We start from the raw sequence: 16,538 nt of genomic DNA, 5'->3' as shown, positions 1-16,538 counted from the left end.
GGCATTTAGCATATCTAACACAAAAATAAGTATATCCATATCGACATCAAGTCAAAGTGCAAAAATGGCCATGTTGCTATCTTTGAGTGGTGGTGGATAAAGGGACTCCTTGTATAGTGCAAGTATCCATGCAGGACTTTAGAGGCACACAATTGTGAAGGCAACTAGGGAACTCACATGCTTATTTATTTGGTATGCTATCCCTATCAATGTAGCCACTACATATCAATGGAAAAAGACAATCAAGGCAATGAACTGCATAGGGTGTGAGTGGAAAGGCCCATTCACAGATGCATTACACACACGGAAGCTTCGAAAGAAAAAAACATCCATAGAAGCTCAATTGGAGGCCTTGAAGGAGACATAGGTGAAATATGAATGCACAATATTATGCAATGGATGGTCGGAACGAATGTATACAATGTTTTAGTATCTTTATACAAGGACACCATGTTCATTAAGGCCATCAATGCCTCTACCTCAGGTCTTACCATCACATGAGCTTTCATTTGGAAGCACATGCAACATATCATTATGAAAGTCCAAATTGTGGTGTAGGTGGTAATAGATAATGAAAGCAATTTTGTGTCTATGGAACATATACTTGAGAAGGAGTTTCCTGGCATAACATGGACTCCATCCATGTACATCTCATTGCCTTGATTTGTTTATTAAAGATGTTGGGAAAATATCTTGGATGGATAACATTTTCAAGACGGCAACAAGCATAATAAGATTTGTGAAGAACAAGCCATCTGTCTCACAAGTATGTTTCGAGCCAATAGCACACATGAGCTATTGAAGCCATATGCCATGAGCTATTGAAGCCATATGCCACTAGATTTCCTTGTATATTTATTGTATTGGAGAGGTTTTTAAATTTAATACAAACCATTGCATGCCAAGAGTATCTCACATGGAATGAGAGAGAGTTTCCAAAGGCTAGTCTCCCTCATATTTATATTGTATTATGCATCATTGATATGGAGAGGAGTACTTTAGGCCTTTTATACAAGTATATGGATAAAATCAGTGAGGCCTTGCTTCGCAACAACTTTTTGTCCCAAGACAAGTAAGTTATTGTTTAACTTTTATATGGATAATTATTTAGTGTTAACGGCTCATTAATGATTATTCTAACTTCTAAGTTTCTAACTTATTTTACCTCTGTTTCATCATCCTTCGCTCTTGAGGATTGATAAGATTCGTGCATTGTGGAATGCAAGATGGGATTGGTTTCATAAACCAATCTATACTGTTACACATATCTTGCATCCCATTTGGTACAATGAGGAGCAATACACTAGCAAGGAGTTGAAGAAGGGCCTCATGAAGTACATGAAACACCTCAAAAGAGATGACCTAGATATAAGAAGGAGAGTAGAGAATGATTTCCTAGCATTCCACAATCATTTTCTTCATTTCGACCGACTGCAGCTAGGCTTCAAGAGACAACTTCAGTCTATCTCTTGGTGGAAAAAATACGGCAATTGTGCTCCTACTTTGACATGTGACTAGCGACTTTTATATTTTGAATCTTAATAATCCAATGTATTATATAACTTAGATAAAAAGTTCTATAATCTATTGCCTACTTAAATATTGATTTTATGGCTTGCCTATTACCAATTACCTAACCTCAATCTCTTAAATTTGAATAGCAATGCATTTTCATTCATATTCATGTCCTCTCACAAGATTGTAATTTAGAGCCTGCTGAGAGTATGTAACTAGTGAACTTTATGTTTTGAATCTTGATAATCTAATGCATTATGCAACCTAGATAACAAATGCTATAATCTATTGCCTACTTAAATGTTGATTTTGTGGCTTGCTTATAAGCAATTACTTAGCCTCAATCTCTTAAATTTGAATAGAAACACATTGACATTCGTCTTCTCTCGCAAGATTGAAGTCCAAGGACTACTGCCTACTTAAATGTTGATTTTGCGGCTTGCTTATTAGCAATTACCTTATCTCAATCTCTTAAATTTGAATATAATTGCATTGCTATTTGTACCCTCTCGCAAGATTATAGTTCAGAGCCTGCTAAGAGACATTGGAGCACATAGATCCTATTCCATACCAAAAAGAGAAACAAGCTCACAACGGCCCAGTTGGAGCATTTATTATTTTGTCATTGCAACCTCCAACTTCTTGAGAGAACCGCTCTATCCCTTGAGCCTTCACAAGTAAATTGGTAATAAATAGTACTTTTTAACCTTGACACTTGTCACTACTTGGAAATTGGATTGTAAATTGTAATATATATGAACATTAAACATGTTGAATCTTCTCTCATATCTTTGTCTTGTTCAGCTTAACATGTGAATGTCCACAAGTTTGATATAGAGAAGGTGCATAACATCCCACACATACCGCAAGAGAAGCGGGATATCTACTCAATGCTCTATAAGGAGCTATCAGCACCAGAGAATGAGACTCGTACATAAAGGAGAGCTAGAGCCACTCGAGCAAGGGCCGCACGTGGTCGTGCATCACAGGCAAAGTTTAAGCCAGAGTTTGAGGCTGAGGCTGAGTTGCTTCATCATCTTCTCGATCAAGGTCCTTGGAGTCAAACAAGAAGATTGTACACAAATCCTTGGAGTTCAGATAAGTCATGACTCATTATACTCAAGAGTCAATTAAGCATTGTAGACTACAATTGCCAATTGTTCATTGATATTGATACTTATTACTCAATATTTACTGGTATCCAATGCTCAATGCTCACTGGACTTTCGAGTTTGGAACAATTATTCACATGACATAGTTATATGTATCATTATATCTTGATTTTACTTATCATGCATCTTGGTTCCACTATTCTTTATGTTAGTTTTCACTGCTCTTTGGACCATAGATGATTCACGAGTTATAAATTATAATTCATTTTGTTGTCTTTAGTTTTGAAAATTGGGTCTTAATTGTATTAAGTTGTCTTAAGTTTTAACCATTTGAGTCTTGACTGTTTACTCATGAGTCATGACACGTGTAATGAATCATGATTTCAATCATATGACATAAAGACTTAAAGTTTTATATAAAATTTGGGTATGTATTATTGTAGGCATTGATATATTTTAGTGTACAATCTCAAACATTGTTCCCTCGTTTTCAAAATTTCCAAAACTCCGATTTTTTTCGTTTTCATTTTTCTCGTTTCCGAAACTCCCCTATACTATGTATCAAACACAAGCTAAAAATTACTAACGAGCATAACATAGCATAAGACTCACCAAAAATCTCAAGAGCATTGCCAAAATATCATGGGACACATCCATTCCTCATGAGCTCAACTTATCTGGCAAAATCAAACCATAGTATAGCATAAACCATAGCTGCAACATCAACGGCAATGCTAGCTCCCTCACAAGCATCAGGTAATACTTTGGACCCCCTACTCTGCTAAACCTAGCTGAGCCCAATCCAAAGTCAACTCTAATTGAAAAGCGTCAAGGTAAAGCTGCAACAACTAAGGATAGTCTGCATAGTCATCCTTCTCCATCCATTTGGCATCCATTGGTGAATAGTTCTGAAACTTCACCAAATACTGTTTGAAAACCTTATCTTTGATCTTTCACTCTTTATATGCCAATATCTACTTAGATACCAATATCTTATCCAGCTCCTCAAACTCCAATTGAATTTCAATAGATGCATCCTTTGGCACATCACCATGAAAAGACCTTAGTAAGCTCACATGAAAGACATTGTGTATCCACCAATATGGAGGCAATTTCAACCTATAGCATACATCATTGATCCTCTCTAACACTTGAAACATCCCATAGTATCTCATACTCAGCTTTGGGTACAATCTCTCTTTGTCCTTTATATTTTTCAGCCTTGCCTTTTCAAAACACAACACATAATCACCCTCTGCAAATTGCAAAGCACATCTATGGCAATCAGCTATCTTCTTATGCTTATCCTGCGATCTTTAAAGTGTATACTTAATCTTCTCATAAGTTACATCCATGCTCTCCATATAGCAATTAGACTTAAAGATCTTATCCTTTGTATACAAAATAGGGAGTACTTTCTTACGACCCTTTACCACCTCAAAAGGAGCCTTTCTAGTGAAACTATGCACCATGTTATTGTATACAAAGTCAACCAACGGCAAATACTATTCCCACTACGCTTTGTGATCTGATACATAGCACTTCAAAAGATCCAAAACTATAGAGTTAGCCTCCTCAAACTGCCCATCACTTTGTGGATGGAAGGATGAAGAGAATTTCAACATAGTGCTTACATTCTCAAACAGCCCCTTCCAAAACAAGCTGGTCATCCGTGGGTCTTGATCACTAATGATCAACTCTGGCATGCTATGGTACTTCAACACGTGCTGCATAAAAAGACGTGCCATATGATCAGCCTTTATCTTCTAACTCGCTAGAATAAAATGAACCTACTTAGAGTCAAATTGTCATAAATAGACTGCTATAAAAAGGGTGCACTTGCTACATTTTCATAATAGCCAGCACTATCAAATACATTTGCATGACTGACACTAAATCCTTGTGCTCCAAAAGCTTCAAGAGGTGCAAATACATTTCCATATGGCCTACTTTATACCCCAGGCATCATGTCTATGCTGCCATACATGGGATTGTGCATTCCACTTGACATATCTAGATACATTGGGTGTTGAGAACATGCATTGGCTATTGCATATCATTGGGATTCGTGCCATACATTCCCATATGCGGTCCTTGACCAACCATTGCATGAACAATGGTGTCACCACCAAAGTATCCTTGTTGTGCTATCTTTCATTTTCATGAATACCCTGTTTTCTATATTCCCATGGATTGGCGCCACCAAGTTGGCCATGCATTTGCACTTGTCGTCCCACGAGTACCAACTATTTATGCTCATCAACAACTTTGGACCCCTCCAATGGAGGTTGAGGCATTTCCTTTTGTTCTTTTGGCTATCCCCCAAAGCTCTAGAAGGTGTCTTTTTCTCTTTGCCTTTGCTGTCCTTCTTTGGGGCATTCAAGAATCGAGTAAATTGAAGGTCCTTTTCCAATTCAACAAAGAGATTTGTTACTGTCCTCATTCAATCTTTGAACCTATCATCAAATTCTTCACCCTCTTACTGGTCATTAGTATGTTGAGGCATGAAAGTCTTGCATTTGATTCATTTCCCACATTTTAAGCTTGTTGTCCATGCTGAGAACCTTATCCAAGGTCATACATTACATTTCCCCCTTCACCACGTAACTGTCCAAGCTGAGATACATCACCACCACTTGATCCCATATCACCATGTGAAGACATACTTGCTGTAATCAGCAGCTAAGCACAATTTCAGCAATAATGTAAAGTTGAGATACATCAGCACCACTTGATCTCATATCACCATGTGAAGACATACTTGCTGTAGTCAGCAGCTAAGCACAATTTTAGCAATAATGCAAAGCTTCTAACTTGCAATCAAGTATCTCGAGCCCAGCAATTCAAAGGATTTGATGGTATCCCGGTAATGAAACCATGAAAGCAACCTTCCTTCTATAGAGGGGGTGGTAATAACCTGACTATAACTTAATTACAGCAAGCAATAATTAATGAAATGTTGAAACGCAAGCATTTACCAATCAATCTTGGATATTGGACACCCTGTTGGCCCCAAAATTGGTGCCCCTTTCAGTATTCTTTATCTTTAGTTATAATTGAATTCAAATACCATGGGATTCCTTCAATCCCCTTTGCAATCCAAAAAGCCCCTTGCTGTCAATAATGACCAACAAGTCTTCAAATTGATTTGCCTCCTGATTTGCTCGAGCAATTGGCCTTCACCAACTCCTTGGAAAATGAAATTTGCTCCAAACTCAAATGTTGACTAGTCTCTCACTTGAATCTTGCTGAGAATTAATTCTCATTCCCAAAAATTCACATCTTGAGGCTTCAATCTTTTGGCATGCTTCCCGAGGTTATTGTCAAATCCCAAATTCTGCTATAAATTAGGGTTTACAATAGAGAAAAATACAATCCTTAGCCTCCAAGGACAAGAATGCTAAGATCTTCAAAGCAAGGCTAGGAAACGTCTGGAGAATGAGAGAGAATGCTGAATAGAGAGAAAATTCATACTTCATCCACGAGAAAATGGAAAAAATCAGCTACTACCCTTTCTAGACAGCCATAAAAGCTTTCTCCATTGATGGAACATGCCAAATATGATATTCGTTTGGCTGAAACAGCCCTCAAACTGCTGTCACCTACTGTTGTAATCTCTTCAAGGCATTTCACCAACTTCCGGAGGGTCTCTTGCTGGCTAGAAATAGCCTGTCAACTGTTGCAGCAGCTATGACAGTCTTTTCTCTATCTCTCTTAGCTTACACAAGGCTGGAATGACCTGACCCTCTCTCTCTCTCCCCTCCCCCAAGCCTCAAAAACGTCTTTCCCACTTGCATGGAGAAGTTTCGCCAAGTGGCAACCTTCTAATCCCATTTTTTGGCATTATTTGCATCATTAAATTAATTTTCAGCTTTTGAAATTTGAAAATTAGTTTAATAATTATTTTAGTACCCAAAAAATCAGTCTAACCAAACAACAATTAAATTGGCTTGGCCAATTCATCTCCCAAGAGTTCTCGAGTCTTCTTCAACCCCTAGATTGGCATTAGGTATCACCAAATCGCTAGTATCACCAACTAACACTTATGGCTAATAAAATGTCTTAGGCCAATTTTTGGCACCAAGTACCACCTAGTAGGGCAACCATGAAAACAATGAGTGTGCGACACACACAATAACACAATCTGATGTATGCTCAGTGAGGGAAGACTACATAGAAACAAAGAGTGATACGAGGGAGCCTCAAGCCTCTATGTCTCCCGGGACCAAGGTGAGCTGAAGGAGGAGTTGGAGAAGCCAAAAACAGCTCCAAGAGTATGTTGAACCTGAGATAGGTCCCACACACAGCAATCACAGTCTACCGAGGCTAGAAACAATCACAGCAAGCCTCCTAGAGTGAAAATGCAGGTGTATGCAGACCTCCGGAGGGAAGCAACAGCAGCATGTCACAGTCAATAACAACAATAGCTGGTAATACGCTGCAAAACAAAGCAGTAGACAGCTGGCAGCTGGAACAACGATAGGCAGTCCAGTAACAGCAGCAGGTCCTCCTGGCTCTCTAGAGGGTGATGGTGATGGCGATCAAGACTAGGAGGCCACTGTCAAGAGCTGGAGGCTGAAAACACACTAGTGAGAGGTTTGCAATAGCTGCAGGGAAAGAGAGGCAATGATGGTGATTGCAAAAAGCTAGTGCAGGGATTGAGAGTGGCAGCCCACAGACAGATCCCTATATGTTACTTTTTGAGCCATTCATCCTACCAAATCATTGAATATCTAGGCCAGAAAATGTTGCATATTCTTCACAAGTTTGCAACAAGTTCATGGCCTATCTATCTCAAAGTCTTTGTCTTCAGTGATGACCTGATGGTAAGCCTGTGTTGTCACCATTGTTTGGTTCCATAAGGAAACAACTCCGCAACTCATGTTTGTCACTCTTACTTGGGCCATCCTTGAGTGGGTCTTGCTGCTCAGCATGGGATCGTTGACTCATATAATGAGACTCAAACATAAGTTTCTACTCAAATATCCAAGACTACTGCATGTCCGTTGTCCTGCCTGGTGTAATGTCTCACTGCATAGTCAGACTATATTACAAACTTAGTGAGAGATCCCCATGAAGGAAAAGTCACTCCCTCCCTGCCCCCTCCATCCCTTTAGATAGTGATTCATAGTCAAAATGTATTTTACACGCAGACCTACTATAAGGGGCCTTTACTATCAGCTATCAGCCATTTGGTCTCAAGTGATTAGGCTACCGATGTTTCCAAAAGACTGGATCATTGGACATCCCAAGTTCATGGATCCTATGCGGGCCGATATGAAAGTGCTCTTTCACATTCTATGCTTTTGGGGTTGTTTTCACATGTGGTCTATGAGGAATGCATTCACTTTCAATTCTTCTTCAGCAGTGCAGAGTCATACAATCCACCTAGGAGGTCTTCTTCATTGGCAGCTCGACATGATTGAGTTGGTGGATATTCTCCCTTGACAAGATTTGCTTTCTTGGCACACTGCAGTTTCTTCGGCTCCCCTACAAGCCATCTAGTTCGTTTGTACTTTTGGCCATGCTATATTTTTGTACTCTCAATCATGCTGTAGTTTCAAGATTATGTTTTGGTAATTGACATAATTAAACTTTTGAGAGAGAGAGAGAGAGAGAGAGAGAGAGAGAGAGAGAGAGAGATGGATTTACGAAAAAAAAAAAGAGAGAGAGATGGACAAATTTACGAAAAAAAAGAGAGATGGACAAGGCCTTAAGTCCAGTACAATTTCCCAAAGCAGGTGGTATGTTGCTAAACAAGCTGTTGTGATGTAATCCCCTGCCAACACCCAACATAAATTAGATATTCAGGAAAATCCAAAGCAAGACATGTTCGGTTTTCTGAAGGAAAGATAGATGCCACCTGATGCATACCAAATGTCTATGACAAATATTAGTCCCCTTATGAACCACAAAAGTATTGATAGATGATTAAAAGGGAGAAAAAGCAGCATACAGTCTGCGGAGTTGCTGCAGATTCCCTAAAGCAGGTGAAATGTAACCCGAAAGCTTCCGAAATGGCAAATTCCTATAAAGATTGATACAAGCCAATATCTTAAGACATTTCATACAGCGACCATAAATTAGTAACTGATGCTGTCTTTTAGGGGTCTTACAGAGATATGACTCCTCTTGTGTGAGGATCACATGTGACACCAGGCCAGTGACAGGGATCTTCATCATCTTCTCTCCACCGAGTAAGAATTCCATCGGATCCTTTTATGCCCATTTTGAACTTGACCAAAGCGTGGCCTGAATCACATAAAATCACAATCATAAGCAGCAGACCAGAATCAAAAAATAATAATCGTGCTGCAAAAAATATGATTGAGCTGAATAAGTGTGAATTTCATTCTGTGAGATTAACACAATGTCAAACTACACTTTCCCAACACAAATGTACGTATAGACAGAACTCCCTCCTGGACATTAAAGCAATCAAGTTAAATTTTCCCCTAAACGAGGAACATCATATGACAGCAGATGACATAAAAAACACATGCTCTCTCACCGTCCTGGGTCAAAGCTTGGACGGCATAGCCTGAGAAGAAGATTGTGAAGCTCGCGACAAGCAAAAGTTTCCAATGTGTCTTCTTCTTCATACTCGGTAGAGGCAGCTTTTCATGAAGCTTGCAAGAGTTCTGTCTGTCTAGCTCTGCAGCAATACAGAGATGGATAAGAAAGAATGGAATGCAAATTTCAATCTCTGCAAGGGTACAAAAGGAACAGCTTCTTGAAGCTCTGAAGTTAACATCTGTCACGGCTTGCCTTGATAGAAGCTCTTGAAGCCTCCCTCTCTCACCATCACAAGCAAAGATTTCTAGGGGGAAGGGGGAAAATTGACCAAACTTTTGCTTCAAGAAAAGAAAAATGCAGATGATCGAATGGCAGAATTACCGACTCCAAGTGGCTTCAATGCAGGCAATGCAGATGACAAATTATCAAATCTCAGAAAAAGAGGAGAGGAATTGGAATGTCCCTATGGCTGATATATCTCCAAGCTGCTTCAATGGAGATGACAATTGTCGAATTTCAGGGAGAAGGGTAACGGGCGTGAAATGGTCCCCTCAATGCAGTACTCAAAAACTGCTTCAATGCAACCAATTAAGATGACAATTATGAAAACGTGAGAGAGAGAGGGGAGATAAACTCAAATGTATGATGAAAACGTCTCGCTTTCCCCACACATTGAGCACCCCTGCAGCCACTAAAAGAGAGGTATTTGCCCCCCTCTCTCTCTCTCTCTCTCTCTCTCTCTCTCTCTCTCTCTCTCTCTCTCTGTGCAGGAACTAGAAAAACCGTTACCTCTGATTAAAAAACTGATCATACAGAAGAACCCAATTGCTAGAATCACTCAAGTAACCAAGTCTCTCTGTTTCAGCATCTTCAATTGAGAGAGTTGTATCGTGTAACACAAGGTCTCTTCGCTGGTCTCTGTCTCCTGATGGCGGGGGAAGGGGATATAGACGTTGGAGAAAGGTTCTCTTTTTATCTTCTGCTATTCTCGTTATTTGGGACGTTCTTTCTTGCTCATTGCATTTGCAAATGTGGGGTTCTACGACATCAGAAGGACGCCATCATCATCATCATCATCATCATCATCATCATGTATGTGTCTTAAGCTTGTCCTAATAAGGACCAGACAGCAGAGCACACTACTACCTAGTACCATGCAGAAAGAGAGACAAAAACTTGCCTCCTGTCACTTTGCCTGCAAGTCACACACACACACACACAAGAATTATACAGTGGGTATACAAAAAAGGATGGCAACAAATATAAAACTGGTTACTGGAGCATGTAAGGGGAAAAGGAGTTTTGATCATCATACTTTTCTTTTAAAACTTTTCGACATGGAAAATAAAATTGATCTATTTGTCACTCTTTTGGCAATCTCAAACACTACACTCACAAGGGGCCAATAAGGCATCTTGTGAGCATCTCAATAGAATCTAGATACATTTCGATGTCGAGTAAGTGTGACAACAACGATGGAGAAGGGCCTCGTTGAAGCTTGAAATGTCATGAGTTAAATATTTTTATTTAAATACTTATAGATCTAATCAACTACTTACTATGTCATAAGAAGACTACACTATATGTTTGTTACTTGGCCCAAACATGTAAGCAAGATAGGGTTATCTTTAGCGGGATACGATCATTGATTATGTACAAGTTTTTCACAACCTCATGAGTCATGTGCACAATATATTGAGGCTGCTTCACATTGGACCCAACAATCTATTGGCATCTAACGATCAACCAAATTCGAGGTTTAACACAGGATAATATTTTATTTCAAAAAAAGAAAACTTGAAACTTCTTCGAGAACAATTCTTTAATGGAATTATTTAGCATCAATTGAGGTAAATAGTCTAATGAAAAGACATACATGATTTTTTTGAGAAAACTTGTAAATCATTAACATTGAAAGCTTTTTTATTAGTGTTGAAAATTGTTTTCCATCAATGTCAATGTCATCTTAGGAATGCTCAAACTATCACACCTTAGCAAACAACACAATGTCAACTAATCATCAAGACTCTAGCAAAGCATGCTCTATTAAGGAAAAAAGTTTTAAGACTAGTAAAACCCAACCATCATCCAAGTTCTCAAATAATTCCAAAACCCTCCTTCTAAGAATGTCTATCCTATCCATTATGCATGTAAGAGACATTTTCACATAATTCCCTAAGCTATTGTTTAATTTTGATGAGTTATCTAGACCTCCAAAGTTAAAATAATTAACACCATGTCAATTTTTGTGTGTCACTAGCCATGTGGCTTTAAAAGCGAAATGGCCATGCAAGTCCAACCCTACAAAGTAACCAACTAAATATAAAAAATAATAGCTAGAAGCATGTAAAAGTTTAATACCATAGTTATTGCTTGCATTTATAAGTCACCTCTATTCCAACATCACGTTTACCATTCACAAAAAACTGGCCTTAGGATTACACTTTGCATGTCCACTCAACATTTAAAAGCCATAGTTGAAGGCATGCAAAGTTCAACCTAATCAAAGCACCGCTTTGTGGACTAAAAGCAGTGTTGTATAGCATTGGGATTACCTTTCATCATCAAATAAACAGTAAACACAAAACTCTAATAAGAGGATGAGCCTATTTCTTTTGAAGAGGCACAAAATTCACAAAATTGGATGGCTTATGCAATTTAAGTATGATGCTATTGTTAAGAAATGGCACTTGATTCTTATGCGACTTGTCTCCTAGCAAAAAGGCCATTGATTCTATGTGAATTTACAAGTTAAAATATAAGCTAGATGGTAGTGATGATTCCGATACTTGTGATAGTTGTTTTAAAGGATTATCCTCAATAGAAGGGCATTGACTCGGATGAGACATTTGTTCCCACTTTTGTTGTATCTTAACAATAATTCAGAGCATTTGTGCATCAACAAATCATAATTGGTGGAATGTACATTAGCTAGGTATTAAAATTGTGTTTTTTGAATGGTGGTTTTCATGAGGAAGTATATGTGTTTTAGTCTCACGTTTTTGTTCAAAAAGTTCAAGAAAGTGAAGTGCATGGATTGAAGAAAGTATCAAATATGCCTTATATTAGGCACTTTAACCTTAGTATGAGATAATACATGCATATTTGGTTTCATGTGGTTTTCAAAATAGTCCAATTAAGAGCACCTTGTATATTAGACACAAGGTGCTTCACTTATAATCACTGTGGTTTATATCCATGACATATTGCTCATTGGTTATAATGAGATACATATTGTTGATTTTAAGGTTGATTTGAATTTAGCTTTTGAAATGTTAGATTTGGGCTTATTTCATCATTAATGGGGCATTTAATTTAAGAAATGTGATGGAGGCATTGCTTTGTGCAAACAAACTATGTTGAGACATTCTTACAAAGTTTTGGTTTGAAGAATTGGAAGCTTATTGCTACTTTTATGGAGACAGGTTTGAAGTTGAGCCTTCATGACATCTTTTTAGTATATTTCAACCTATTGCTTTTTCTACAGAGATAGGTTTGAAGTTGAGCCTTCACGATGCTTAAGTTTGCTTCAATATATTTCTCTATCAAGTAGTTTACTTGATTTATGCCATGCATTATGAGACTTGAGATTTAGTTTGCAGTCTAACAAATGTGCATGTTTATGCATAGCTAAGGCACCAAGCATTGTCTCCTTGGGCTATTTTATCCCAAGGGAGAGTCATTTTGCTAGATTTGCAATCTTTTTTGGATTCTAACTAGGCTAGTTGTTATGGTTGGTTGAAAAATGCATTAGGATAATGCAGGAAAGTTGGTGCTAACATAGCCATGGAGGTGTTTCAATCCCTAGTTGTGAGTCTTGGAAGGCTACACACCCTTGAGCCAAGTGAACATTATGCTTTGGAGGGTAGGTACATGTAAACTATTAACAAGGGATCCTCTTTCCATGTAGATAGCACTTCTTTCTACATGCCCTCTTTGCCATCTAGAAAAAAATTATACTCCATCCTTGGAGTTGCAAGAAAGCTAATATATGTTTGGAAGATAATGCAACTTTGATATGTGAAAGTACATCTGAATTAAGGATCATTTAGGAAAAAGCCTATAGAATGAGCCTATCTCTTCAAGCATGTTGGAATCTAGTGAGAGACTTAATGCTATGCACTGTTCAAATGTAAGACATCAAGTCTTGTTTAAGCTTATCCTCGGTTTGCTGGTTAACCCATTTGATCACATTCAAGGGATTGTAATATTGAATTTTGAGAGTGATAAGGTCTTCTTGTAGGGGGAGTAGCTTTAGTTAGTAGTTTACAAGCGATTATGCTTAGTTCGAGCCATTTGGCTACTTAATGCTGTTGTCATTATTGCTACAAAATATTATTTTAGCACATTACCAAATAAAATAGTTTGTGCGTGCTCATATGCATGTAGGTATATGCATATGTGTAGGTGCTTGTTTGTATTATAGCCTTTCACTACATATTTTCCAATGTCCTAGCACTATATACCCATTTTCCAACGTCCTAGCACTATGTTCATGCTTATACATGTTGTCTGTAGATAATATGTAGTTGTTTAAAGGATCCCATTTTTAAGTGGAGCTTTAGCTTGATATATAAATGTCATGCATGGTGGCCTACAAGAATGCTAAAAGTTTACACCCACCCAAACTATAAACATAAAATCTCAAACACTTCAAAGAGCTCGTACATAACAACGCTATCTACAAGCCCCCATAGGGGGTGTGCGCACGCACGAAGGATGCTTTCCCACACTTATGCTAAAAGAATTTAAGAAATAAATATATTATACCTTAACTTGTAAATAATCTATTATTGTCGAGCACAAGGAATAAAGACTTCATTTTAAATGGCATGACAAGGGATATAACTTTTCAAACCATTGATCAATAATTTTGAACATTTGGGGCAAGGAAAGGATAAATGCAAGGTATCATTGAGGTAGTAAATAAAAAGAGAGGGAGGTGCTTCAAGTACACAATGCGTACATGCAATAAAGTGATGTTGTGAAATGGAGTTTTGAAAAGATGGCTCCGTTCACCAAAAAAAAGGCTTGGGGGGTCTTTTCAAAGGGGTGGTAAGACTACAATTAGTGTTTCAAAAGGCTTGGGGTCTTTCCAAAGGGATGATAAGACTACAATTAGGCATGCCATTTCATGCACTCATGATAAAGGACCTCTCCCAAGGTTTACATGATGACTCTGGGCAAACTATCACTTCAATAGGACATATAATGTGAGAGAATGGCTTCAATCACAAGGCTTTTAATTTAAGATTTTAAGCAATGTCTTTGCACACATTCTTTTTTAATAATGCATAAGTTGAATTAATAATGAAATATTTACATTAGCTCACTTAAGTGGGGGTACTTTCACAACTTCATTCATTTTTTTAATAATGCAAAGATGTATTGTAGGTGGTATATACATAAGCCAAAAGGCAATGTTGCTTAGTCAAGGACTAGTGCTTTCTCAGAGCTTTGTAAATAGCCTTAAAGAAGAGTCCTGTTTCCTTAAAGATAGTGATGGGAACTTTATTCTTGTTACAAGTAAAATAGATATTTTTTTACAACTTCATGTAGCTTTCTGAACTATTTTCATGAAGGGAATATTACCAACATTACTTTTCACAAAACGTCAACTACCCCTAAATTTTCAAAAATACAAAATTAATCCTCACATTTAGTCAAAATTTGAAAATGCCAATAATTTCTGGGGTTTTCGATGTACCCATTATAAGTTTATGGAAATTGTTTAATACATCGTATGTTGCAAAGTTTGATGAGGACAATGGATAACTTGATGCTTTTGATGGTCTTACACAAGAACAACATACACAATGTTATGATTAATGAAGACAAGTACCAATATTATTGAGCTCATTCAACAATACTAAGTTAAGATACTCAAATATAGATCCTAGGTATAAAAAAGAAGGGGTTTGGAAAATTTCGAAGTACTTTGGAAATAATAAATATGCGATGGGCCTTTTGTTGATAAATTTCCCCTTCATTAATGCATGCATTAAGTAGCATAGCCATATTAGGTTCTAAAGAATCATTAGTCTAAATCAACTCATCACTCATGTAATTCCACATGGGATCTTAAATCCATATAGCTAATCAAGTATTTGTCACTATAGCTTATACAACCTCGCTTCAATGTGTGTGATCATGGTCCAAAGGCACTATCACCTAATGTCCTAGTACATATTATGTCATGATGTCCAATTCAAGTGGTTCTCCTTCTTTTTGTTATGATTTTGTGTAGCTTTTTTTGAAAGTATGATATCAAATCATGTCCTTGAAGTTACAAATGTATCTTTATTTTCATATGGAAAAATATACAAAGACATACAAATGCTTTATCTTTTACCAATTACACGCGTGATATAACAATCATTTCCATCAAATCATGTGTGGAAGTTTATGGTAAAGTTATGAAAGGCCAACTCAAAACTTCAATCTTGTGCTAAGATAGGACCGTTTATTTAACTTCTTCTCTAGGGTGGACTTTCTAAGCATCTAAAGAGATGTTAGGGTTGTAAAAATTACATGACACAATGGAAAGAATCTGAGCAAGGAGTAGAGAATACACAACAAATATGAGAAGAATAATAACTTCTTTAATTCTAAACAAACTAATATAAAGATGGCTTTGTCCACCCATGTGCTTCCACTATGAAGCTTAGATGGTAATCTAGACAGATGATAGGCAAAGAGCTTAAGGCTAGCTAGAAGAACTCCGATCAAATAAAAGATAGATTGACAATGGCTTTGGAGGGATCTTCCTTTTATAGCTCGGGAAGGTAGTCTAGTCGGCGTATCCAGCCATATTATGAACCTTCCCGAGTCAAACAAGGAATATTCCCTTTATCGTTTGGGCCTAGGGGACTGCCCTATATCCTCATTAGGGGGGCTTAGACCCCCCAACCAAGGGCCATTTCCATGGCCCCCAGACTCTTGATAACTCCCACACCTCACAAGTCAATGCATTATGCCTCAAGTTACACCAACAGAGCTACTCTATCTAACCTAAAGATTAGATCCACAAAGGTCACCTTTTTGCCATTTGGTCATAAAGATCTCATATATAAGTCATGATCCAACCAATCTCCATGCTCACACATGGCTTCTCCTCATAATGGGGCCATAACAACTTAGAGCACCATGGATCATTATTGGTAACTTACAAGAGTGGAAATTTGAGCATATCTAACACTCCCTTCAATGCCCACCTGCATACATGAACTACATCCTTGGTCTATTGCTAAGTCTTTGAAGATGAACTTGAAGAAGATCCTTCTTAAGAAAAACCCAAATTTGGAATGTAGATCACACGATTCCTTGTCTTAATGAGTCCTTGAACAAAGTAAGGTAAAGCCCAAATTTGGAACACATTGGGCTTTCGTTAACAAA

At 37.8% G+C, this 16,538-nt stretch overlaps 1 protein-coding gene across 6 annotated transcripts in view; it reads right to left on the bottom strand.

The window, feature by feature from the left end:
* Positions 1-9,535, bottom strand: part of LOC148010315 (LRR receptor-like serine/threonine-protein kinase FEI 1) — a 96,459-nt gene extending 86,924 nt beyond the window's left edge. For all 6 annotated transcript variants that reach the window (XR_015689468.1, XR_015689467.1, XR_015689469.1 and 3 more), the window contains exons 1-4: positions 9,396-9,535; positions 9,139-9,282; positions 8,744-8,879; positions 8,584-8,655 (exon numbers count right to left, since the gene is read on the bottom strand). Coding sequence is in view for 3 of the 6 variants with exons in the window: in XM_087671410.1 (XP_087527536.1) it covers positions 8,584-8,655; positions 8,744-8,879; positions 9,139-9,282; positions 9,396-9,432 (389 nt within the window). In the remaining 3 variants the exon portion in view is untranslated. The remainder of the gene's footprint in view (positions 1-8,583; positions 8,656-8,743; positions 8,880-9,138; positions 9,283-9,395) is intronic.
* Positions 9,536-16,538: the final 7,003 nt, after the last annotated feature.

Source organism: Lygodium microphyllum, chromosome 29, assembly GCF_053477565.2.
Source record: "Lygodium microphyllum isolate KBCC chromosome 29, Lygodium_microphyllum_v1.1.10, whole genome shotgun sequence".
NCBI lineage: Eukaryota > Viridiplantae > Streptophyta > Polypodiopsida > Schizaeales > Lygodiaceae > Lygodium > Lygodium microphyllum.
Note: the sequence above shows the minus strand (reverse complement) of the source record. Positions and strands in the feature narration are given on the sequence as shown.